This window comes from Bos taurus, chromosome 9, assembly GCF_002263795.3.
Source record: "Bos taurus isolate L1 Dominette 01449 registration number 42190680 breed Hereford chromosome 9, ARS-UCD2.0, whole genome shotgun sequence".
In the NCBI taxonomy this organism is placed as follows: domain Eukaryota; kingdom Metazoa; phylum Chordata; class Mammalia; order Artiodactyla; family Bovidae; genus Bos; species Bos taurus.
Genome location: NC_037336.1, coordinates 100,483,929 through 100,510,639, shown reverse-complemented (window position 1 = coordinate 100,510,639; position 26,711 = coordinate 100,483,929). Strand labels below are relative to the sequence as shown.

The window sequence follows — 26,711 nt, the reverse complement described above, 5'->3', positions numbered from 1 at the left end:
AAAAAGAAAACGCAGAGAGCTCCCACTGTGTGTCAGTGTCTGTAAGCCAGTGATTGGTTTCTTTGCAAGAGAGTTTCCTGTCAGCCTTCTTCAGGGGAGGATGTCAGATCATAGACCTCTGGAGTAAAGACTAAGACCTGGATCCCGGTTCCTTCGTTAGTCCCACAGCTATCCCGAGGGAGGCTGTGATTAGCTCCACTTGGTGTGAGAGAGACAGATACATGGATGAAGTAACCCAGGGTAGGTCCCGCAGCACGTGTGTGGCCGGCCAGCTTTGGATGCGGCCCTGGAGTCCTCGGCGCACTGCCCTTCACCCGCCCGCGAGAAAGACAGCTTTGTAAACACTTACGTCTCAGAGCTAGTCAAGGAAAAAAAGTCATTTCTCTGCATCTTGGTACCGTGGTCTCCATAAACTGGAATAGACGTGCAGGCAGAGGAAGCCACACATCAGATGCTGTATTTTTTTGACGGTGTATTTTTAGTCGCTCGATTCTTTTTTATCAGCTCAGTTCTTAGCAGGGACGTCAATCTGTTGATTTTTCCTCGTGTTGGTCTCTTCTTTCCTGGATTTCCTCATTCCTCCATTCCTTTACTTACTTGATTTTTACTTACTTACTCAGATCCGTCTGGAATTGCTTCCCCTGGGGGAGACCCAGGTAACCTTGTCTCTCTGCAGGGTCCTCAGCCCGGGAACTCCTCCCTGCAGCCACAGGCAGGCCTTTGGTCCCACACAGGGCACGGGGCACAGCCTCCGCTGGGCCTGGCATTGCCCTCGCCCCTGTAGCCCTATTTCATGCTACTGCATACAGAGCACAAGGCTTCCTGTCCATACCTGTGTGGACCGTGTTTTTTGTTTTAGGTTTATTTAGGGGGCCACACTGACTTCATTACTGACATCATTTAATGCTATTGACATCACATTGAAAATCTGCATTTTAGCAGATATTCCGGCAGTTAGGTTGGGCATGTGACTTGAGTGAAGGGGAAGGAGCACCCAGTTTGTTTCAGCAGGGGTTGAGCCCCTTGCATCTATGGATTGCCTGCAGCCAGTGGCGAGCTGGTAAAGCCAGCTCTCTAACCAAGAAGGGGCTTTACGTGTAACACTTCCCAGTTTGTGTGGAGTGCAGACTCCCTCTCAGACAGGCGCACGCCCGAGGAGCATCCTGAGTGCAGACCTGGGAGCCAGGGTACATCCTCAGCAGGTGGGACGCAGCGTCACGCACCGTCACAGCCCTGACACTCAAGAGTTCTTCAGCAGACTGAGCCCTCAGGAGCCCAGCAGCGTGGCCGCGGTGCTGGAGGAGGTGGTCATTGCCGGCCACTTGCCCAAGTTTGTGCTCTTCCTTACGTGTGAGACCCCACGGACACCGCGTGTCCTTCCCGACTCGGGCGCTGCGTGTCCACGGTCTGCACCTGGGAGACCTGGGTGCAGAGCACTCGAGTAACTTTTGCCTGAAGATGCACAGCCCCTCAGCGCAGGAGAGGAGGGCCGACCCAGAAAGGTGAGCTGCAGCCTGGTTCTTAGCTGGTGTACCTTTAAGTGAGTCCAGGCCTCCTGTGAATATGAGTAACGTCAGCGCATCCTCCGCACGCCCCCATGTCTGTGCAAAAAGCCAGTAGGTAGGGGTGCTGCTTCGTAAGATGACGCGATTGTGTTCTCTCCGCGTGGTGGGCGCGAGCTAGGTTACGCTCCTGTTTCCAGGCCGCCGTCCTGCTGCCTTTGTGCCTTTCCCATAGCCTCAGGTCTGAGATTAATCCCCCATCCAAATGGACGGCGGCCTCCTCTGCTAGCTGTCCCTTGGGCTGGACAGTGAGCCCAGCGTAACTCCTCACTGTCACAGACAAATAGTCTGTAGAAAGTCAGCACACAGCGTGGCGGTCCATCTTCATTAACAGTCCGCAGTGGGGAGAAGAGAGCAGAATCATTTATTAGTAATATGTTATTTTCGACTATTCATATTGAAGGTCATTTAGAAAACGGGGACTCAAGTAGCTATAAAATTTGCCGAAACTAATTCTTTTTTTGCTGTAAAGTTAAAGTTCGTGTTACTGCCTTACATTGAGTACAAAATTTTAAAAAAACTAAAATTAACAGTTTATATGTTTACGAACAATATAAACTTATTAAAATTATACATAGTGATAAATAAAAATGTGGTTTATTCTCAGCGGAGGTCATAAGCTTGTAAAATGCTGAAAATGAGTATTTTGTGAGGATTGCGAAAGTGGTGTATACGGAGCCCTGAAAGGCTGCCTGCCGCCGAGCAGGCGCCCACTGGTGGTAACGACTGTGGCGGCAATGCTGTTCTGCTGCCTAATATGGTTACTTTTACTAGCACCTCCCCCAGAACGGCCCTGAAGAGCGGGCGGTACTGACTCACAGTGACTGCCAAGTAAACCCCGTTGATTGTTCGCCCTCCTGCCGGAACCTGCGGTACCGTCTCGAGTGGGAGGGATGTGACGGTCCGTTGAGGGTTGAGGGGAGCGTGTGAGAACTTCTTTTAAGGAGTGCTGTGAGGGAAAGTCCATTTTCTCGATTGTGCGTACACGGATGGAGCTTTCACCCGGCTCGTCCGTCAGGTGGCTGTGTCATGTCCAGGTGCGGTCTCCTGTGACAGGGGCCTTCTGTTCTACAGGGAAGAAGAGCGGACAGGGGTGTCCAGCCTGCACTTCTAAGCCTGACCCAGCTTTTCCTCAACCATGTTAGGACGACAGCTTTGCAGTGTCCACTCATTTCCCTTGTGCTACAAAGGCTTTGCTACTTGAGGCAAAGCACTTGGAATCGTTGTTGAATTCATTGTTTATTTACACATATTTCTTTCACAAAAAGATAGAAATTCCAAATTGCTGATGTTTTTCTGATGACAAATGACAGTGTTTTGTTACTTATAAGACGTATTCAAAGAAATAAACATTTAATCTGAACTTTCAAATTGCAAGAAACATTAACACGGAATAAGAAGATAATTGCTTTTCCAGATAAATTCATACCACGAAGAGAGTACTTTGAAAACAGTTATTTTCCATCATCATCATGTGACTTTTTGCTGAAATTTATGTGTCACATACACAAATTCCCACGTACCTTTACAAAGACTAGGAGCAAGCATTTTTTAAAAAGAAGTTTACTGAGGCTTATAAATATACAATGAACTACATGTGTTTAGAGTGTGCAATCTGACAAGTGTACACACACACCCCTGATGACTGGTGTGTCCATCATCCCCACGAGTCTCTGTGACCCGTTCCCACACACTCCTCCCCATCTTCATCCCCCGTTTCAGGCAACCACTCTTGTACTTTCCATAACTTACTTTGAATTTTCCAGTTTATATGACTGGAATCATAAAATCTGTGTTCCTTGCTGTCTGACTTCTTTCCCTTAGCACAATTATTTTTTAGACTCATCCATGACACTGCGTGTGTAAATAATTCATTCTTTGTTACTGAGTATTCTGCTGTATAGATATATTATGAGGTGTTTGTTTAGTCACCTGTTGATGGAAATTTGAGTTATTTCGCTTTTGGCTGTTACAAATAAAGCCGTCCAAGTCCGTGTGTGGGCATGTGCTTCCATTTCTCCTGAGTAATGCCTAGACTGGTGGGCTTTTGTGGCGGGGGGATGTTTAAGAAACCACCAAGCTGACCGACTTCCAGTATCCCCAGCATCACTGGCAGTGTTCCAGTCTCTCCACATTTGCATCTCTGGGTCTTCTTTGGTGAAGTGCCTGCTCAAATCATTCGCCTGTTGTTTGTAATTTCTGGTTTTTGTTACTGAGTTTTGATAGTCCTTTTATATATTCTAGATGTAAGTCATCTGCCAGATTATTTGCAAATATTTGCTCCCAGTGTTTGGCTCCTCATTCTGTTAACATTTTCTTCTTAAGAGCGTTCTTAATTTCGAAGAAGTCTAGCATGATTTTTTCTTTTTGTGATCATGCTCTCTGCATTGTATCAAAGAAAGATTTGTCTAACCAAAGATGACAATGATTTTCTCCTGTGTTGTCTTGTAGAAGTTCTACGGGTTTCACATCTAAGTCTGTGGCTGACTTGAGTAAGCTGTTGCATGTGGTATAAGATGAGGATCAGCACTTACTTGTTTGTCTGCATCCAGGTGCCCGGTTGGTCAGCCCCCTGAGTGGTGCAGACTCTTCTTTCCCCGAGGTCTTGCCTTGTACTTTTGCTGAAAACCAACTGACCCTATGTATTCATTCTCCTCATGGCCTGACCCCTTTATCACTGAAATGATCTCCTCGGTAATAATCTTTACTCTGAAATCTACTTTGTTAGGTATCTGGAATTTTCAGCTGTTCCCGTTTTCTCTAGACTGGTGGTAAATGTTAAACACCTTTTCCAACCTGTTGTTCTTGTTGTTGAGTCCCTAAGTCGTGTCCAGCTCTTTGCGATCCCACGGACTGCAGCACGCCAGGCTTCCCTGTCCTTTACTATCTCCCAGAATTTGCCCAGACTCATGTCCATTGAGTCAGTGATGCCATCCAACCATCTCATCCTCCTCTTGCCCTCAATCTTTCCAAGCATGAGGGTCTTTTCCAGTGAGTCAGCTCTTCGCATCAGGTGGCCAAAATATTGAAGCTTCAGCTTAAGCCTCAGTCCTTTCAATGAATATTCAGGGTCGACTTACTTTAGGATTGACTGGTTTGATGTCGTTGCTGTCCAAAGGACTCTCAAAAGTTTTCTCCAGCACATTTCGAAAGCGTCAATCCTTCGGTGTTCAGCCATTTTGTGGTCCAACTCTCACATCCATACGTGACTACTGGGAAAACCATAGCTTTGACTATACAGACCTTTGTCAGCAGAGTAATGTCTCTGCTTTTTAATATACTGCCTAGGTTTGTCATGGCTTTTCTTCTAAGGAGCAGTCGTCTTTTAATTTCATGGCTGCAGTCACTGTCCACAGTGACTTTGGAGCCCAAGAAAAATAAAGTCTGTCACTGTTTCCACTTTTTCCCCATCCATTTGCCATGAAGTGATGGGACCAGATGCCATGATCTTTGTTTTTTGAATGCTGACTTGTAATCCAGCTTTTTCACTCTCCTCTTTTGCCTTCATCAAGAGGCTCTTTAGTTCCTCTTCACTTTCTGCCGTTAAAGTGGTGTTATCTGTATATATGAGGTTGTTGATATTTCTCTCTGTAGTCTTGATTCCAGCTTGTGATTCATCCAGCTGAGCATTTTGCATGATGTACTCTGCATATCAGTTAAATAAACAAGGTGACAATATACGGCCTTGATGTACTCCTTTCCCAATTTGGAACCCGTCCATAGTTCCGTCCAGTTCTAACTGTTGCTTCTTGTCCTGAATACAAGATTTTCAGGAGACAGGTAAGGTGACCTGGTATTCTCATCTCTTTAAGAATTTTCCAGTTGTTGTGATCTACACAGTTAAAGTATTTAGGGTAGTTAGTGAACCAGAATGTGAAGTCAAGTGGGCCTTAGGAAGCATCACTACGAACAAAGCTAGTGGAGGTGATGGAATTCCAGTTGAGCTATTTCAAATCCTGAAAGATGATGCTGTGAAAGTGCTGCACTCAATATGCCAGCAAATTTGGAAAACTCAGCAGTGGCCACAGGACTGGAAAAGGGCATTTTTCTTTTCTTTTCTTTTTTTTTTCTAGTTTTATTTTATTTTTAAACTTTACATAATTGTATTAGTTTTGCCAAATATCAAAATGAATCCGCCACAGGTATACATGTGTTCCCCATCCCGAACCCTCCTCCCTCCTCCCTCCCCATACCATCCCTCTGGGCCGTCCCAGTGCACCAGCCCCAAGCATCCAGCATCGTGCATCGAACCTGGACTGGCAACTCGTTTCCTACATGATATTTTACATGTTTCATTGCCATTCTCCCAAATCTTCCCACCCTCTCCCTCTCCCACAGAGTCCATAAGACTGTTCTATACATCAGTGTCTCTTTTGCTGTCTCGTACACAGGGTTATTGTTACCATCTTTCTAAATTCCATATATATGCGTTAGTATACTGTATTTATGTTTTTCCTTCTGGCTTACTTCACTCTGTATAATAGGCTCCAGTTTCATCCACCTCATTAGAACTGATTCAAATGTATTCTTTTTAATGGCTGAGTAATACTCCATTGTGTATATGTACCACAGCTTTCTTATCCATTCATCTGCTGATGGACATCTAGGTTGCTTCCATGTCTTGGCTATTATAAACAGTGCTGCGATGAACATTGGGGTACACGTGTCTCTTTCCCTTCTGGTTTCCTCAGTGTGTATGCCCAGCAGTGGGATTGCTGGATCATAAGGCAGTTCTATTTCCAGTTTTTTTACGGAATCTCCACACTGTTCTCCATAGTGGCTGTACTAGTTTGCATTCCCACCAACAGTGTAAGAGGGTTCCCTTTTCTCCACACCCTCTCCAGCATTTATTATTTGTAGACTTTTGGATCGCAGCCATTCTGACTGGTGTGAAATGGTACCTCATAGTGGTTTTGATTTGCATTTCTCTGATAATGAGTGATGTTGAGCATCTTTTCATGTGTTTGTTAGCCATCTGTATGTCTTCTTTGGAGAAATGTCTATTTAGTTCTTTGGCCCATTTTTTGATTGGGTCGTTTATTTTTCTGGAGTTGAGCTGTAGGAGTTGCTTGTATATTTTTGAGATTAGTTGTTTGTCGGTTGCTTCATTTGCTATTATTTTCTCCCATTCTGAAGGCTGTCTTTTCACCTTGCTTATAGTTTCCTTTGATGTGCAGAAGCTTTTAAGGTTAATTAGGTCCCATTTGTTTATTTTTGCTTTTATTTCCAATATTCTGGGAGGTGGGTCATAGAGGATCCTGCTGTGATGTATGTCAGAGAGTGTTTTGCCTATGTTCTCCTCTAGGAGTTTTATAGTTTCTGGTCTTACGTTTAGATCTTTAATCCATTTTGAGTTTATTTTTGTGTATGGTGTTAGAAAGTGGTCCAGTTTCATTCTTTTACAAGTGGTTGGGCAGTTTTCATTCCAATCCCAAAGAAAGGCAATGCCAAACAATGCTCAGACTAATACACAATTGCACTCATCGCACACACTAGTCAAGTAATGCTTAAAATTCTCCATGCCTGGCTTCAACAGTACTTGAATCAAGAACTTCCAGATGTTCAAGCTGATTTTAGAAAAGGCAGAGGAAGGAACCAGAGATCAAATTGCCAGCATCCACTGGATCTTCGAAAAAGCAAGAGAGTTCCAGAAAAACATCTATTTCTGCTTTATTGACTATACCAAAGACTTTGACTGTGTGGATCACAATAAACTGTGGAAAATTCTGAAACAGATGGGAATAACTGACCACCTGACCTGCCTCTTGAGAAACCTGTGTGCAGCTCAGGAAGCAACAGTTAGAACTGGACATGGAACAGCAGACTGGTTCCAAATAGCGAAGGAGTACATTGAGGTTGTAAATTGTCACCCTGCTTATTTAACTTATATGCAGAGTACATCATGAAAAACGTTGGGCTGGATGAAGCACAAGCTGGAATCAAGATGACTGGGAGAAATATCAATAACCTCAGATATGCAGATGACACCACCCTTATGGAAGAAAGTGAAGAAGAACTAAAGAGCCTCTTGATGAAAGTGAAAAAGGAGAGTGAAGAAGTTGGCTTAAAGCTCAACATTCAGAAAACTAAGATCATGGCATCCAGTCTCATCACTTCATGGGAAATAGATGGGGAAACAGTGGAAACAGTGGCTGACTTTATTTTTCTGGGCTCCAAAATCACTGCAGATGGTGATTGCAGCCATGAAATTAAAAGACGCTTACTCCTTGGAAGAAAAGCTATGACCATCCTAGACAGCGTATTGGAAAGTAGAGACATTACTTTGCCAACAAAGGTCCATCTAGTCAAGGCTATGGTTTTCCCAGTGGTCATGTATGGATGTGAGAGTTGGACTATAAAGAAAGCTGAGCACCGAAGACTTGATGCTTTTGAACTGTGGTGTTGGAGAAGACTCTTGAGAATCCCTTGGACTGCAAGGAGATCCAACCAGTCCATCCTAAAGGAGATCAGTCCCGGGTGTTCATTGGAAGGACTGATGCTGAAGCTGAAACTCCAATACTGTGGCCACCTGATGTGAAGAACTGACTCATTTGAAAAGACCCTGATGCTGGGAAAGATTGCAGGCAGAGGAGAAGGGGATGACAGAGGATGAGATGGTCGGATGGCATCACTGACTCAATGGACATGAACTTGAGTAGTCTCTGGGAGTTGATGATGGACAGGGAGGTTGTAGCGTACTACAGTTCATGGGGTCTCGAAGAGTCGGACACGACTGAGCGACTGAACTGAACTGAACTGAATGAACCAGAAGTACATGTTTTTCTGGAATTCTGTTCCTTTTTCTATGATCCAGTGGATGTTGGCAATTTGATCTCTGGTTCCTCTGCATTTTATAAATCTAGACTGAACATCTGGAAGTTCTCAGTTCACGTAATGCTGAAGTCTAGTTTGAAGAATTTTAAGCATAATCTTGCTAGCATGTGGAATTAGTGCAATTATACGGTAATTTGAACGTGCTTTGGCATTGTCTTTTTGGAGTTGGGATGAAAACTGACCTTCTCCAGTCCTGTGGCCACTGCTGAGTTTGACGAATCCCCAGCCTTTTACTTTTACCCTGTCAAGTGTGAAATTTGCTCAGTTGTGTCCGACTCTTTGCAACCCCATGAACTATGCAGTCCATGGAATTCTCTAGACCAGAATACTGCAGTGGGTAGCCTTTTCCTTCTCTAGGGACCTTCCCAGCCCAGGGATGGAACCCAGGTCTTCTGCATTGCAGGTGGATTCTTTACCAGCTGAGCCACAAGGGAAGACCCTATCTGAGTCTTTGTTATATTTAAAGTAGGATTCTTTCTTGTAGACAGTGTGAGTTGGGGTTTTGCTTCCTGCTCAGATAACGTTTTCTTTTAACGAGGCTCTTTAGACCAGGCATGTCTTATGTTTAGGTGTACATCCATAATCTTGTTACTTGTTTTGTTTGTTCCATCTGTTTTTTATTTCCGTTTCCCTCTCTGTCTTCAAAAGTTGAATTTTTAAAAAAATCTGTTTTATCACACAGCTTTCAACTTATTAATATCTGCTGTGTGACGAATTTCACTGATTGTCACTGGTTTTGAACATGATTGACAGTATATAAAGATGCAGCTGATTGTTTGCAAAAGTAATTGATTTACATCAGGGAAAATAGAAATTTATCTGAATTCCAGTCAAAGACATTAGTGCTTAGAGAGCAGAACTGTGAGTGTGTAAGAACAGGCAGTCCTGCCTGTGTTCTGTTTGACTCACATACTGTTTGGCCTCACCGACTCGATGGACACGAGCTTGAACAAGCTCTGGGAGTTGGTGATGGATGGGGAAGCCTGGCGTGCTGCTGTGGGGTCACCAAGAGTCGGACAGGACTGAGCGACTGAACTGAAGTTTTTGGCATATTTTTCTCCAATAGGTGGTGCTACTGGTAAAGAATCTGCCTGCCTGCCAAGGCAGGAAATGGAAGGGAAGCGGGTTCCATTCCTGGGTAGGGACGATCCCCTATAGCAGGGCATGGCCACCCACTCCAGTGTTCTTGGCTGGAGAATAGCATGGACAGAGGAGCCTGGAGAGCTGTGGTCCAAAGAGTGTCACAAAGAGTCGGACACGACTGAAACGACTTAGCACACACTCACGCACTTTTGGCATATTTTTCTCCACTAGTACCACTGTTTCCAAGTGTTAAATCAAACACCACCATCTCACCAAGTAATAAAGAAAAAAACTTGAAAATAGATAACATATAGTGCTTCATTTCAAAATATATCATTGTTTAGTGTGACCAAGAGTCATGCTAAGTCAATATTTTTAAAATACGTACTTTTTTATCTTTTAAATTTTCTATTATATTTTAATTTATAATACAAACAATATATTAGCACAGTGTGTAATTTCTCACGGGGCATACATTTATTACACGTGCATCTATAAACTTATTTTGCCAATAAATAACTTTACAATCAACAAATTTTCAAACTCCCTGGACTAGAGGACTCTGAGATCACCAAGAGTTAAGCTAAATATTTTTAAAAGGAGACACAGAAAAAAAGTCAACTGATGTCTCAATTTAGTTGTTTTGCATCCTAGTCTGTTTGTGCTGCTATAACAAAATACCATGGACTAGGTGGCTTATGAACATCAGATGTTTATTTCCCACCAAGGCTGGGAGTCCAAGAATAACATACCAGGTAATCTCTCCACCTAGATAGAATGGCTGGCCGTCTGACAAAAAAAAAAAAAAAAAACTTGTTACAAAATTTAAGAAGTCTTTTAAAATGGATATATAATTTCTTAAAAAGCCATTTGTGTCTTCAGAGTCACATGTGGGGGTTTTTTCAGTAAATATGAAAATATATAGTGATGGTGAGAAAAATAGGGAAAGATTGAAGGCTGGAGGAGAAGGGGACAGCAGAGGATGAGATGGTTGGATGGCATCATTGACTCGATGGACGTGAGTTTGAGCAAGCTCCAGGAGTTGGTGATGGACAGGGAGGCCTGGCATGCTCCAGTCCATGGGGTCGCCAAGAGTCGGACACGACTGAGCGACTGAACGGAACTGAACTGATGGTGATGGTAGTTAACGGATGGTAACACGCAGTAACAGTAGTTAAGGACGAGTAATAGTGAAGCCAGCTGCAGCTGTGGCTTTGTTTTTAAAGCAGCCTCTGCACTTTAATGCCGACCACGCACACGCTAGTTTACATTTTCTGTGTTGGCGCAGATGTACCACAGGATCCGGCACTCGGAGTGCATCTACAGGGTCACGATGGAGAAGCTGTCCTACCACAGCATCTGCACCGCGGAGGAGTGGCAAGGCCTCATGCACTTCAACCTGCCCGGCCGTCTGTGCAAAGAGATCGAGCTGTGAGCGCCCTGCCCCGTCCGCTTCCTCAGCCACGGTTCTCAGCCCATTGAACTCAGAGTGAAGTGGCTTCCAAAAGTAGAATCATAAATACTGTGTTACACGTGCGGTCTCTGACCTAACCATTTCCCCCTTCCAAGGAAGGAAAGGCTGGATCTCTTTATCTTTAGAAAAACTAGCCTGAATGCCATTTTGAAATGAACCAACCTAAATGTTAGCTTTTCTTGTTTACATACTTTATGAAATATTTACTATTCAAAATGGCATTTAATCTCAGATAACTGAAAGCTTTCATTTCCATATAGTTTTAAGTTTGCCAGTTAAATTTGAGACTTTATAATACACAGTTTAACATCCACACTTCGCTTCTAATCCCAGGCTAATACATTTGTTACTGGTGGTCAGACTGCCCATCAAAAGTGTAAGCCAACTCTGTGTGTTAATAACAACATAGAAAAATCTTCAAAAGTGATCCAGAGCTGACAGTTATTTAAAATAAGAAAAATCGTATTGTTAAATTATTTAAATAAGGAGGTCATTAGATTGTTGTGCGTTTAATGCCCTGCTGGCCTAGTAAACAAATGGGAATCTAAGCCTGTAAATGCCTCAGGGTCACCAGACGGAAATGCTAAGGACAACAGTTCTGAACAGCCAGCTAGGCTTTAGCTGGAGCCAATCAGATGGTTCATTTTCTTGGCACAGTCTCTATAGAGGTGTTCCCATGACTTCTGACCACTCTAAGTAGGTGCTGCCCTTTTCAAGTGGGTTTTGCTCAAATAATATGCCTCAGTTTATGTGTTGACAGTGTATGTGTTACATAGTGTGTGTGTGTATATATATGGTATGTGTTGTGATACCCAGGACGGAGGAGCCTGGTGGGCTATGGTCCGCGGGTTGCAGAGTCGGACACGACTGCACAAATAATACACACATATATTTTGATACAATAAGAAACACACGCCTGTGGGCTGTGTAGCTAGTTCCCGGCACAGAGCTCCTTTGACCCTTAAAATTTCCTGAGTGATTTGGGTGAGAGAGGTATCTTTTGTTATTCATATTAAGCCTCTTTCAACCACTCAAGAGTTCTTACTAATGAAAGACTCTGGGGGGATGAGGGCCTGCCCATGGACTCCTTTCCAGGGAGAGAGACGGGGTGGGGGTGGGGGCTACCAGTGAGCAAGGATTTCATCACCTGTACTCCGTGTGCTGGAAGCTCCAGAAAACCCTAACTGAGGGGTTCTGAGAGTTTCCAGACTGTGGAGCACGTCAGGTGCTGGAAAGGGGGTGCCCCCAGAGAGAGGCCGGCGCTGCACGGCCCGCCCCACTGCCTGGCCCTGGGCACCTCTTCCTCTTGGCCGCTCTCGAGTTGTGTCCCAATAATAAGCCAGACGTCTAGCTGAAGTGTTCCTCTGAGTTCTGGAGCTGTTCTAGCGCATTATCTCCCCCGAGGAGGGGCTTGTGGGAATGGCTGACGGATTAGAAGGGCTGGTGGCCTTGACTTGTGATTGGCATATAAAGTAGAGCAGTCTGTGGGCCCCAGCCCTTGAGCTGTGAGGTCTGCCTCAACTCCAGGTAGTGTGAGAATGGGGTTGAATCCTAGGAAATCAGTGGGTGTCTGCAGAGAACTGGAGAACTGCTTGGCGTGGAAAACTCACACATTTGGTGTCAGAAGTGTTGCACCTAAAGGAAAATGGTTTAATACTTGAGCATTCTGCTTATTGGGGTTAAATATCCACAACTAAATTAGCATATGAAAATAGGTAATAGCTTTGAATGCTAATATTTATAAAAGTTTTCTCTGGATTAAAATGGGAAATAGATGGATTTTCAGCACTAAAAGAATTTCAGATGAGATCCCCCCTATTCTATGGATTGTGTAGGGCCCGTGTCATGTATGTGTTGTGTGTGTCCTGATGAGTGTGTGGTATTAAGAGCATCATTATGTTGTCCTTTATCATTGCTCTGATGATACGACCACAGTATTCCTTTGTAACAGAGACTTAAGCAGTGGCTTAAATCTTGGACTAAGTTCCTGAGGGGGTGGGTGGAATATCCTCCTGGAAGCATTTGATTACAACAGAGATGTGACTGAGGAGGGGAGAAGGCAGGGGGCCGAACTCCCAGTATTCTTTTAGTTTCTTCATAGACATAAGAGTTACTTGCTTTATTTGCACGTTTATCCTAGCTCGCTGCGTTTCCTCATGAGTTGTGCTTTCTGTTTATTCCAGGTTCCACTTTGACGTTGGCCCCTTTGAAAACATGTGGCCTGGAATTTTCGTGTACATGATCCACCGATCCTGTGGGACAGCCTGGTATGCAAGACCACCTTGATGCCTCACCGTATTCTTGGTTAATAATTAAAACATGCCACAAACTGTTTTCTCTAAGCACTTGAATTTTTAAAAAAGGCTAAGATTATTAGACAGCGTGCAGCCTTCTTAGATTCCCTTGGGTCATAACCAGGTCCGACCAGGTGATGATGAGAATGTAGGTGTAGCTGGGATAAATAATCGCATACTGATCCTGCGGGTGTCTTGGAACAAGCGCACACGTTCAGCATCGCCTTTCACCTTTGACTTTAACGTGCCGGTTAGAGCAGGAGTGGAGGAGCCAGGCCTCCTGACTCAGTGGTGTCCTTTGCTCGGCGGCGTTACCTTGCGCGTTCCTCCCACGTCCCCCTTCTTCTGTGGCCTGTCCCTGAGGAACTGCGAGCCCTTTCGTTCGTTCGTTTGTTTTTAATGTAGCTTAAACACACAGTTAAAATGCAAGAAATGTTTCTTTCTTTTTTCCACTAGTCATTAAGTGGCTTATCGAGGCTCTTGGCTTCTCTAGAGCTAAATTGTCACTCCTGTCCCACTAAATTCTGTTTTCTCTTATTCCCATCAGCGGCTTTTATAAATCACTGTTTCAAAAGAATGAGCGCAAGATACCTAACTTATTTCTTAGATAGCAGTTGAGAGTTTGACCAGATGAAACTCTTGTAATGACACACCTTATACTTCAGGGACTATTTGGAAATTTTCAGTAGAGAAACATAAAGGTTATGCGTATTAATATTTAGAGGTTTTCTGAACTCTCATCTCTGGTATTTCCAGAGCCCTGTTTCATATTGATACGTTTTTGTCTTAAGTTGCCTCATATCCATTGAGAGAGTTAGTGGGGCTCTAAAGAAGTCTATTTTAAAAAAATACAAAATCTATTACCACACTGTAGAGTAAGAGCATGCGTCATAGTCTTTCATGTACTGTTAAGTATTTGAGTGTGACCATCTGCCACTGCCAGTTGATAATTTGAGTGTACCACAGTAATTTGGATTCCTTTTCAAAGGATAGCCTGTCATCTAGAAAATTCTTATGGTGTGCACGTTTGCAGTTTGTGAACGTGAATGCCCTTTTTTTAGAAGAAACTCTCAGAACACCCTTGAGCAGGGTGATGGTATGTTGCTGTCTGTTGACCCTGTGGGCTGCAGGAGATGGTTGACTGTTCAGGAAGCAGTGATGGGATTCGATGGTAGGGAAGGCAAGCAGATTCTGGGGTCTGCTCGCTGGTGGGCCCGTTACAGTGTCTGAGAGGAAGCCGGTAAAGAGTCCTCCTTCCTTGGTGGCTGGAGGAATGCCAGGGAGCTGGTGAACGAGGCTCACTCAGCACCCCGGAAGTCTCCCCGGGGCAGGTGTGTGTGGGCACAGACCCATGTGTCTAGACCAGAGCTGCCTCCTGGAGCCCGTTGTTTCTTTACCAGTTTCTGTCGTGACGGTGTCTCTTCCGCACAGCTTCGAGCTGGAGAAGTTGTGCCGTTTCATCATGTCTGTGAAGAAGAACTACCGCCGGGTTCCTTACCACAACTGGAAGCACGCGGTGACGGTGGCCCACTGCATGTACGCCATCCTGCAGAACAGCCGCGGGCTCTTCACCGACCTCGAGGTGCGTGCGCGCGCCCTTCCTTTGCCCCGTTTTCAGATGGCTGGAGTGGGTTTGAACACTCTGTGTCTGCAGCCCATTCACGATATAATTGGGTGCATGTTATTCCAGGACAAACTTTGGTTCAGTAGATTCATGAGCAGCAGAGTTTTAAATGGCAATATCCAAGCATTTTTTCCTATTGTTTTGTATAAGAAATATAGAAACGGACATTCCAGTGTCGCCAAAACGTCCCTCAACGAAGCACTGGTTTTTGTGGTCTCTCTTCCCTGGTAAAGCCGAACTGTACTGAAGGGCGCAGATGAGGCCAGCTGCTGTCGTTGCCCTCACGCCCTGGATAGTGGACACTTATCCTGTCCCCCGAAAAGGGCGTAGATGAGGCGAACTGCTGTCGTTGCCCTCATGCCCTAGATAGTGGACACTTATCCTGTCCCCCGAAAAGGGCGTAGATGAGGCCAGCTGCTGTCGTTGCCCTCACGCCCTAGATAGTGGACGCTTATCCTATCCCCCGAAAAGGGCGTAGATGAGGCCAACTGCTGTCGTTGCCCTCACGCCCTAGATAGTGGACGCTTATCCTGTCCCCCGAGAGCCCAGAACATGAGATGCAGTTAAAACATAAACGCTGATCTGACCTTTTCCCTCACAAGAAGACAGGGGCACTGTGAGGCTCCACTGATTGACAGACGTGGACCTGGTGACACACTCAAAGAGGACGCGGGCACCCCTGTCCGTTCATGCCCTGCTGTCTAGCCCTTCCTTGGCCACCCAGCCTCGAGCTCGGGGACCGGAGTGCCTTCACCCCAGCTGTGCCACTCCCAGGCAGACCTTCCCGGTGGCCACGCTGTCCTCTCTGCATCGGCCCCAGCGGCCGCTGTGAAGGCCCCAACTCAACCCCCTTCTCTCCTCCTGCTCCAGGACTCGTGACCCTGCAGAGAAAAGGAGCTGCCTGCCCCATGCTTTATGATTTCCTTGTTACAGTCCTCATTCACGATAACCATACCATCGCTGGAATTTAGTGTCCAATAGATTTTTGAAAGAAGAATGGAAACTGCCTTCTGCTTTTGCAGATTCACTTTATCTGTCCTTCTTTGGGACCCTTGCTTTAATTTGCCCGCACTTAAAAACTTTTTCCCAGAGCTCAGCAGGAAACCTCAATAGTAATCTGGCTGTCAGAGTCAGCCGCAGAAAGCAACGTGGTTAAAAAGGAGGCTGGATTATCCGGCATGGCCGCTGCTCCTGAGGCCGGGGGCTGCATCCGTGACAGAAGTCAGCGTGAGAGCCCCGTTTCTTTGTTTTGAATGTCTGTGCTGTGTTGTCTCTTAAGCGCAAAGGGCTGCTCATCGCGTGTCTGTGCCACGACCTGGACCACCGGGGATTCAGCAACAGCTACCTGCAGAAGTTCGACCACCCGCTGGCTGCGCTCTACTCCACGTCCACCATGGAGCAGCACCACTTCTCGCAGACCGTGTCCATCCTGCAGGTGAGCTGCCAGGCCCGTCGCCTTCTGAGAGACTCCTGGCTTCGGTAGTTGGGGCCCTCTTTAAAAACAGCAGCCACGTTTTACTGTAGAACCGTTCCTTAGAGTTGTTCTCAGATAATCGTATTGGTTTTTTTTTTTTTTTTTTTTTTGAAAAAAGGCTCTTTTTTGAAGATTTATATATATATATATTTTGTAACCACATTCGGTTTTTAAGTACCTTATCCCCTGAGGCAAATGAACTATTTCACATAGTTCATTTAATCTATGTGGATTGTCATATTCTACAACTAGAATGTGCTGACCAACAAATCTCTAAAGTTAGGCAGGTAAGATTTTAAGTGCATTGAAGTTCTTTTTTTCCTTTTGTGTGTTTGTAATTCTGTTGCTTTTACGATGTTCTTAGTGACTACTCTGGACGCTGCCAGTTCTCACATCACAGTGAGATGCATTTGCTTCTTCACTTAAAGCTTTTCCTCAAACTCATCTTAAAGTAGCTATTACCTCATAGATTTGATTTCCATCACAATTTTTAAAATATGCTCTGTGTTTGATTCAGAATAGTGGACCCCGTTTCCTCCTCTCAGTGTTAGCACCTTGAAGGAGGAAGAGATACCTCATTAGGTCCCCTGATTATGGGTCTGGTTACCGGAAGGATTCTGAATTTGCAAGAATGTGAGGCACCCCCGGCAGGACCTCAGCAGCAACCGCTGTGGTCACCTGCGAAGCAAAGGGTGTTTACCGCTCAGGGCAGCCTTCCTTCCTGGAGTAGCCCAGGCCCCCGCCCACCCAGGGCTGGTTTCCTCCCGCCAGCTTCTCCAGGGGGCTCCTCAGTGTTCCCCTGCCCCCGTGCCTGGTGGTACCGCACACCGGATCTTCCCGAGCCCAGCAGACTGTGCCTGTCCACGCTCCTTTTCCTCGGGGCTGCCAAGGTGAACGTGAGCCTGCTGGAATGCAGGTGCTCCTCTGACTCCCTGCTGGGGAAGGGGAGAGGTCTGCCCGGCCGGAGCCGCGTCCGACGGGGGCCAAACGTCCCACCTGTCCCCAGGCCGGTTCTGTCCCCGAAAGCAACAGGGAGTCACCATTCCTGATGGTCCCTGTCCTTCATTTTGTTAAGTGATGTACATACGGATGGATGGATGGTTTGGATGGACAGGTAGGTAGATCCATATATACCTGGAAATTTAAGCAAGATGAAAGATGTTTATGGATATGTGTGGGTGTGTATGTGTTTGCATATATGCATAAAATATAGATATGTGTGTACCTATATATGTGTGTGTATAATAAATGTGTGTTATAGGTATGCACATATATATATTAAAACACACACATACTAAAATGAGCTTTCTGTAGGCAGATATTATAAAACTTTATGACAGTTTATACCTTCTTTGCCCTTACTCATCCTGTGAGACCATTTACTTGTACAGGAAGAAAGGCAAATGCCAGAGATGACGTCAGCATGCTTTCGCTTAGAGATATTTAGGCCTCCTCAACCCCGTGTGCTTCCTGAGTCCTAAGTGAGTTCATGCATTCGGCTGTGATGACATCTCTGCTATTTAAATCTGCCAGTGAATTTTGATAACCTTCATAAAGTTTCTTCAGAAAACCTTTTCTAAACATAATAGAATTAGCTTTTAAAAAGGCCAGGGTTGCGATGGACTGAAACCTGACCTGACTGGTAACAGCAGTGATACCAGCGGGGTGGGGTGGGGAGGGTGTGACCCAGGCAAGGAAGACTGCCTCTGTTTTTTGCCATTGAAGGTGAAGGTGGTGTCAACGGTTTATCTCATTTTCAGCAAATCCTCAGCAATGTGGGGACTGCATATTACATAATGCAGTGTTCCCAGAATGGTCAGAACATGGTCACTGAAACTCAAGGCAGTGAATTAGTTTCAGTCAAGCTGTTGAGATCCACAGACTTGTTGGGGGGCATTAGATTCCAAGTATTAGAGAAGGGATTTCGGTCACTGGTTAGGTATGTTTGTGCATTTGCTCTCGTGCCGGGGTCCAGCCCCGGTGGATCCAGGGAATTCGAAGCGGGGACGGCGTCGGTGAGGATCAGGAAACAACTGCTTAATTAAATGTTAATTAAGGATATAAAGAGTAATAGAATAAGGATAGCTCAGTAGGAAAATTCAGTGAAGAAAAGAGGCTGAAATAAGGATAGCTCAGTGAGGAAATTCAGTGGAGAAAAGAGGCTGAATAATTCAGCTAGAAGGTGAGAGAAAGAATGACATGGGGAGACCAAGTTTTGGTGAACAAGGCCTGCACTTTATTTTCCAAAGTAGTTTTTATACCTTAAGTTATGCATAGAGGATAATGGGGGAAGGGGTAAAGTCATGCAGCAAGCCAGACTTTCTTCCTGCAAACTTATCATATGCAAAAGCTTAGGTGATTTGCATCATCTTCTGGCCCGGAGGCCTGTTAACATTTTAAGAAACTTATTTTTCTCTAAAGGTGATTATTCCAAAGTCAGGCACCAGCCTCCCTCCAAAAGCATTAGATAAAGTTGCATTCCTATAGGGCAAAGGTGTGGTGGGCTCAATCAAGAAAAGAATTAACTCAAGGGTCCAAGGTTACAAACATTAAAGCTACTACTTACACCAATTATATTAATCAATACACTGCCAGGGACACAGCAGGTAAGGGATATGGAGACTTAGCGGCAAACATTGGCCCAACAAGTGAAAATCCCTTCACCAATACAATTTCTAATCAATCTTTTAACTGCTCAAAAGAATCTGTGTTTAGACAGTTTAGAACATCTCCTGCCTCTCACAGTTGGGAGGCTCTGAACAATCACACGTGGCCGGAAAAACCTATTCAGGCAGGCTAGAGGACTTCCAAAGGAGTTTGTAGGTTGAAACACTGTCAAACCCAGGAATTTTATTAACTGGAGCTGTAAACTAACTCTTTTTTCAGAGAGAGGTAGTGGGGGACAGCCCCCCGTAAAGTCAGAGGTGTGGGTGAGAGCACAAAGCAGAAAGTAGGCAGACTCTGGTTTGGGGGGTAGATGCTCGAGAATTTCCAGGGGAACTCCTGAGGCTCGATCCCGCCTTTGCGTATGCCGAGGCTCCTTCCTCATGACCTTTGCCATGGGCGGAGCTCGCTCCCAGCACTCTCGTGTCTTTAGAGAAGGTGCGGTCCTCAGTAGAGGACTGGGGTTGCTGGCTAGAGGAACCAGGCGTGGCCACAGGCTCAGGCATATCCTGGACTGACCAGCACCTCCTATGCAGCTGTGACTGGGGAAATGGCCGGGAATAGACTCATGGCCCCACCCCCATGGGCAGGAGTATTTCGGAGGGTTTTCCTTCGTGTTCTGGAGATGTCTACCCTGCTGATTTTACATGCTCCTGAGTTTTCCTTCTCACATCCATCCAACTGCCTCTGAGAATTCCTGCCAACAGCAGACGTGCCTCCTAGCACAGGATTTAGGCCCGGGGTACTGTGAGAAGGGCACCAGCCCCTCCCCAGCAGCACTAGAGGGAGGCAGGACCCCTGCCCTCTGCACACCTCCTGCGGCCCCACCGCCCTCCCAGGCTTGCCTCTTGGCGCGTCCACCCGGGACCCGCTGAGGTTCTGCCTCCAGACGCTGGACTTGGCGTCCGCGCGGCCGGCCGGTGTGCTTCTTCCGCAGCTCCTGCAGTGGTGCCTTGCTCACCCATCGCGCCGCAGTGACCCTGGCAGGGTCGCCCTCCCCGCCTCCAGTCACCAAGTCCCGCCAAGTGTGAGTGTGGTCAGGAGGCTTTCCAGGCTAAACAGTTAAGGTGACATCCTCGGGTAATGGTAAAAATGCCCCCGTCCCGTCACTGAAGCATCAGACGGTGCTTCCTTAGTAGACACGGACCGCTCTGGGAGCTCTGTCTGCCAGTGACCCCTATAAGGAGCGGCTCTCCCCACGGCCTCTCGGAGCGCCGCGCAGGCTTCTTCTTCTTCCCCATCACCGTGCAGACCTCAGCGGTCCTGCGACGGTGCCCTCCGGCCACGTGGCTGGAGAGAAAGCGTTCACTCTGACGGATAGGGGAGCTGCCCACAGGCCTTCTCCAAGCCAGGTCTGTGCGTGTGCGTGTGTGTGTATCAGTCTTATTCACCCCAAGGCTGACTTTTAGTGGGCTGCCGCACTTCCTTAGTAGACAATCTGGACAACGGGGGGTGGGGGGACACGGGGAAGAGGACCCCATGTGACCACAGCAGCACTGATGCACAGAGAGACTGAGCCAGTGGCCTTGACAGCTGACCTCAGTCCAACCCCCCCACACACAGTATTATTCGTGGTACAGGTCGGGTATCCGTCGCAGAACGGGGGGCCGGCTGGTGTCTGCCGTTCACCCTTGTCGGTATCTGTCCTGGTACAGGGGGCCGGGCAGGTGTCTGTCCGTCACCCAGGCCCACACGTTCATCCGTGAGGAGGGTGCAGGGAAGCTCCCTCCCTGCTGGATGGTGTAGGCAGGAGATTGCGTCAGGAATGAAGGAGGAAGTCTCAGCGCACCAGGAGAGAAGAGAGGCTCCCGTTCTCAGCGGGGCTGAGCCACCCTGTCTCAGTGGCCCCGGGTCTGCCCTCCAGTGATGGAGCCGGGCCGTGTGCAGGCCATGGGCGGCTGGACAGAAGCGCCCGCTGGCATCCGCGGTGGACGCCGTACAGGCCCCTCTGGGCACCACAGCCTCCTGCGTGGCCAGCAGGGACCTTCCGCGGGGATGTCCCAGAGTTCACCGTCATTGGACGCTGTCGGTCTGACTGCCTTTTTCCCCTGGTGACCACCGTTTCCCCAGGCTTGTGGGTCTCAGGTCTGCCTTCCATGTATATGTCTGAACATGTTATTCTCCTGTTTTAAAATTGACCAGTGGGTGCCAGGACGTCAAGAATAAAGCTCCTTTCTTAACTGATAGGCAGTCCTTGATGAACAGCCCCTGCCCGTTCCAGAACCATTGTATCTACCAGGCTTCTGTGGCCCCATACTCTCCTGACTCTCTGCCCTGTCCAGTTCCCACTTTCTTTCTTTCAAGCGTCTCCTTGTCTTCAAGGGTCAGCTCAGGCATTTCCTCCTCCAGTGAAATCATTGTACAACGTCTCCACACAGCTGGGGCACAGGTGTGTGCCCCTTCCCTCGGCCCTGAGCCCCCCAGATGCCCGCAGACACCTCACATGTCCCGGAATCTTCTGTCTGTGAGTTCAGCGCGCCTCTCCCCTGCGTGGTAAGCCCTGTTCATTGCCGCCGCTGCGGGCCTCTCCCGCGTCTGCTGACACGGGCACTGTGGGCAGCATGACGACTGTGGACTCGGAGTCGGAGAGGGCAGAGCAGTGTGGGCGCAGTGTGGAGACTGGAAGCTGCCAGCTTTCATTTAGGGGGAAGCGAGTACATACGTGTCCTCAGGACAGAGCGTGTAGGTGGCTCAGTCATGGAGTCAAGTGGAATGACTTCAGGCATGGAGTCTAGTCTGTGTGCAGAGTGACTGAATAAGCTCCGTTTTCTTATCTAAAACGCACCCATGTGTTTTTAGTGTTAGAATACTAAAGCCATTTTAATGCTCATTCACTATTCCTTTATTTAATATTCATAATAATGTTCATTTTAATATTAAAAATGTGTTTCATAAGAAGATGTTAATGATTGTTTTGAATACTGAAGCTGCCCTTTTTCTGTCTTTCTCCTTCTGTGAATACCTCGTGGTGGGTACCCAAAAGCCAGCATTTTAGAAACCAGACCAATTAGGGAGGATTATTCTTATCACTCAGAAACCTGTCTCACTATTCCATTAATCTTAAATTGCCTAGTGCTTGTGAAACATGTTTAGGTTTTTAAAACATCACCTTTATCCCAACATTTTGGGATCCTGTGACATTTTCATGAGTTTTTCTAGCAGTAGCATTTCTGTGACACAGTCCATCTGCAGTATGTAGAATTTATTGTTGTCTGTTGCAACTGTAGCAAAATTGTTGTACTTATACTCAACACTGTCCAGACTTACAGGCTACAATGTGTTAGTTTATTACAGAGGTTAGCTGAAATCCATCCTTTTCTACATATGAATCCTAAGTAGAGAGGAGGTCTCTGGCCGTCCCATTCGCTTCTGGACATGTAGGTTTGTTTGCTTGTCTCTCCTTCTCTCTCTCCCTGAAGTCTGCCTGCAGAAGTTACACTGCTAGATTTTACCATCATCCCTGTCAGCACAGGCAGTCTCATCAGCTCTGTGCTGTGCTTAGTCGCTCAGTAGTGTCCAGCTTTTTGTGATGCCCTGGATTGTAGGCCACCAGGCTCCTCTGTCCATGGGATTCTCCAGGCAAGAATACTGGAGTGGGTTGCCATGCCCTCCTCCAGGAGATCTTCCCAACCCAGGAATTGAACCCAGGTCTCTCCCACATTGCAGGCGGATTCTTTACCGTCTGAGCCACCAGGGAAGCCCTCATTTTTAGGTATTTCCAATAAACAAGAATTTTGCACTTATCAATACATTTGCTTTTTGTGGAATCCGGAGAGACAGGTATTATTATTCATGTCCATTTTCCAAATAAGAGTAATGCACATCCAAGAGGTTAAGGTACTTGTTCATTGTCACACAGCTTGTAAGGAGCAGGAGGATATTAACAACCAGAGGTGTTTGACTCCAAAATCTGTGTTCTTAATTACAGTGCTCTTACGTTTCCTAGTATATGGTTGATGCAGTTGGCAATTAAACATCAAAATAAATATTGTATATTTTTCAAAGCATCGTTGTTTTGAATGCTGGACGCAATTAGTTGCATCATTGACTTTTTTCCTTCCAAAGTCCCAGAATGCACCAGCCTCTGCCTACTGTTCCCACAGTAGTGATTCATAATGTGGGGAGAGGGGGCAGGACTGCTGGAGAGTGAGGTCTGGGCTGGCTTTCTTTAGTCAAATAAAAATGTCATTAGTGTTTCAGCAAACACTTCATTTTAGCTATATATCAAAGATTTATTGAAATTTTATCATTTGAAAGTGAAATCATGAGTTTGAAAGGGGTTTATAATTTTAGACCGTTCTACAGATACCATCGTCAGAACAAGAGCCGATTATAAGTAACTCTGTTGTTGGGTCGTACCATTGTACCATAGGATAATTTAAATATAAATGTAATACCTTAACAGTAAATAATTCAGAAAGATTCTGATAACTGAAAATAAATGGAGAACACACAGCCTTATTTCAGAGTAATAGGAAGCAGATGATGTCTTACTGAGGTATCTGATTTTGTAAAGAAATGTACTTTAATAATTTCAAGTTTGTAACATATTTTATCAGTGAGTAAATATAGTTTAAGACAACTGGAAACAAAAGTCAATTTATAGTACAATTATGAAAGCGTTTGTTGCTCAGTCGTGTCCAACTCTCTGAGACCCCATGGACTATCCAGTGGAATAGACTATACAGAGAATTCTAGTGGAATTCTCCAGGCTAGAATACTGGACGGGGTAGCTGTTGCCTTCTCCACGGGATCTTCCCAACAGAGAGATCAAACCCGGGTCTCCCACATTGCAGGCAGATTCTTTACCAACTCAGTAGTAGCTCAGTATAATTATGTTGACTAATAAATCATTAAAAAATAATTGATGAACCCACAAGTTGAATCTCAACCTTTTTTGTTTGAACAGAAATGCCACATTTTAGTCTCAATTACAAATCAAAACTTAAAATTCTGAGGGAAATTATTGGAAAAAGGTTGAAGAGATTCGCATATAGAAGAATAATTCTGAGGAAATAGAATCCGGATGACAGATGTTTGGTCTTGTTCAGGGTGGTGATCTGCTGTGTCCACGTACCGTGAGGACAAAAAGCGATGGCCTTCCAGTTTTTGTGCCTCAGGGATGTGTGTTTTATGTAGAAGCATTCCTGTCTGTAGGGAGAGTTTTTAATATGCCTATGAATTTTCCAGTACTGGGACATTTTCTTCTATGGTACAGAGTAATTAGGTTCATATTCACTAGGCTTGCAGAAATGGACAAGGGTATAGATGATTTTTTAAGCCCATTAATTTCTACTATAATATGAAAATTACCAAAATTTTTAATTAGTGTAAAAGGAAAATTCTTTCACTTAAATATTTTACATATTCCAATCCTTTAATTACTTACTGGAAATATCTCCAAACTAGGTATATATTTAAATTGCTGGAATTCTGTGGTGGGAAATGTTATGTGGTTTAAATAGTTCATTTAAGTGGTAGCTTCATTGTTGTATCATAAGGAGAAACCAAAACACTGATTTCATTGGTCATTTCAAACTGTCCTTTTATTCCACCCAAATGTGTCCTGAAAGCGTTAGTCACTCAGTCGTATCTGACTCTTTGTGACCCCATGGACTGTAGCCCATCAGGCTTCTCTGTCCATGGAATCCTCCAGGCAAGTTTACTGGGGTGAGCTGCCATTTCCTTGTCCAGAGGATCAAACCCGGGTCTGCATTGCAGGCAGATTCTGTTCGTGACCTAAACGACAACCAACTGTTGTTTCCTGGCACCGCCTGTGTCGCGAGGTGGGAGCCGGTGCTTGCTGTCGGCGTGTGGGTGTTTGTGCTTATGTGTGTTTGCTTGTGTCTTCCCCTAGTTGGAAGGACACAACATCTTCTCCACCCTGAGCTCCAGTGAATACGAGCAGGTGCTTGAGATCATCCGCAAAGCCATCATCGCCACGGACCTCGCTCTGTACTTCGGGAACCGGAAGCAGCTGGAAGAGATGTACCAGACCGGGTCGCTGAACCTTAATAACCAATCACATAGGTAAAAAGCGCTTCTGAAAGTTCAGTAGCCCAGGCAGTGCTATTTGGAATAAATGTATATTATAAAACAAAAGCGTAATTTCAAATTTATATTTGAAAACAGAAATGTAAATGGAATTTTTGCGTTTTTTGTTTGTTTATTTTATGTGCATTTTATATTTACTTTGGATATTTCATTGCTTGACAAGATCGCTGACAGTGTGTTGTGAAGATAACTAAACTACCAATTGGAATTTACACTGGTCGCATAGGAGTGGGTACTGTCAAAGGGAAGTCATTTTGCAAGACGCCTCTCCTCAGATTTATCACAATCCAGCATTTGGTCATTGACCTCTCAGACTCAGAAGCAAACAGAAATGGATTCATCAGAATCCAAATCCTATTCGCCAAGCCAGTGTGACTGATGTGTAAGACTTGCGTTCCATGTTACTAATCTGCAAACGTGTGTTGTAGCTGCACACGTCAGAACATTGGCACTCAGTGTGGTCACAATCTTAGGAAGCTGAGTGGCCATCCAGAGTCTGTTTGAACGTGGAGTCAAAACAGAGAATGAGGGTCCTTAAATGCTCCAGTGGCATCAGGCTGAGGTGGCTTGATTCCTTTTTTTCTGAGAAGGTGTGACTTGCCTGCTGGATTCAGGAATGCATCAGGTCTTTTCTTTGTGAGCCTGTCCACCCGTCTGTCCGTTAGATCTCAGTCCGTTGGCTAAAACACCTCTTGCCCTGGCCAGCTTCTCTTTCTAGGACTTTGCTGTTGCAGGGTGCATATCTGACCAAGTCCATCTCAAGTGATACATCTTTAGACCTGGGAACACTTGCTTATCGGTTCATTCCAGTCTTGCTGAACTTGAATCCACTCTTTATTCAGGTGCTTTGTGTGCCCTACTCTGTGATCCATTAAGGTACTGGTCCTAACGTTTCTTTCCAGAGGAATCTACATTTAGTTTTTAGAAGCAATTTGCTCAGGGGTCCCAAACACAAAACTTTATGTTTACAAATAACTACAGACAGATGCATAATAAACCTAATCTCCTCAAGAATATGATCATCAAACGTTTTACGGGGAGTCACTTTGAGGAAAAGAAATGCTTAATTTCTTAGAGAGTCTTAGTTTCACAGAATCGTCTGGACGTGTTGCCGGAAGCCTCTCAGGATGGTGGGAGCGTCCGTGTCACACAGATGCCCACTCCTCCGCCTGCAGCCTGAGGGGTGCCAAGCAATTTGCAGTTCTTCATATGTCTCTGCCTCTGGCAGATTTCATGTGTAGTTCTTGTGCCAAGACCTGTAGGAACAGGTGTTTATTCACAGTTCTCTCTCTTATGGCAATTATAAGATTGGAGAAATATGCCCGACATTACGGCATCCTTCAAGTTGCTGAAAACTCTGTGTCTTCATTGTCTTTAGGTTACAAAGAAGAGCTGTGTAAGTAGGATCAAGTTTCTTGCACATGTTTTTAGCAAAATGATTATGATAATAATATTATTATGAAATAGAAAAATTTAAAAACGTAATTGCAAATGATACTATGCTTGGTGCATCATGCATGTATCCACGTTAGTGGTGTTTACTGTACAGTTATGATGACTGAATAATTTCGGGGTGATTAGTAACTTTAAAGATAATGCATATTTGTTTTAACAGTTTAAAGAGTGCAGCCATATACAAGAAAAGCAA

General features: G+C 45.5%; 1 protein-coding gene across 5 annotated transcripts in view; it reads left to right on the top strand.

The window, feature by feature from the left end:
- Window positions 1-26,711, top strand: part of PDE10A (phosphodiesterase 10A) — a 574,597-nt gene that overhangs the window by 527,014 nt on the left and 20,872 nt on the right. For all 5 annotated transcript variants that reach the window (XM_059889985.1, XM_059889984.1, XM_059889983.1 and 2 more), the window contains 5 exons: window positions 10,768-10,910; window positions 13,137-13,220; window positions 14,679-14,829; window positions 16,151-16,306; window positions 24,867-25,039. In XM_059889985.1, coding sequence (XP_059745968.1) covers window positions 10,768-10,910; window positions 13,137-13,220; window positions 14,679-14,829; window positions 16,151-16,306; window positions 24,867-25,039 — 707 coding nt within the window. The remainder of the gene's footprint in view (window positions 1-10,767; window positions 10,911-13,136; window positions 13,221-14,678; window positions 14,830-16,150; window positions 16,307-24,866; window positions 25,040-26,711) is intronic.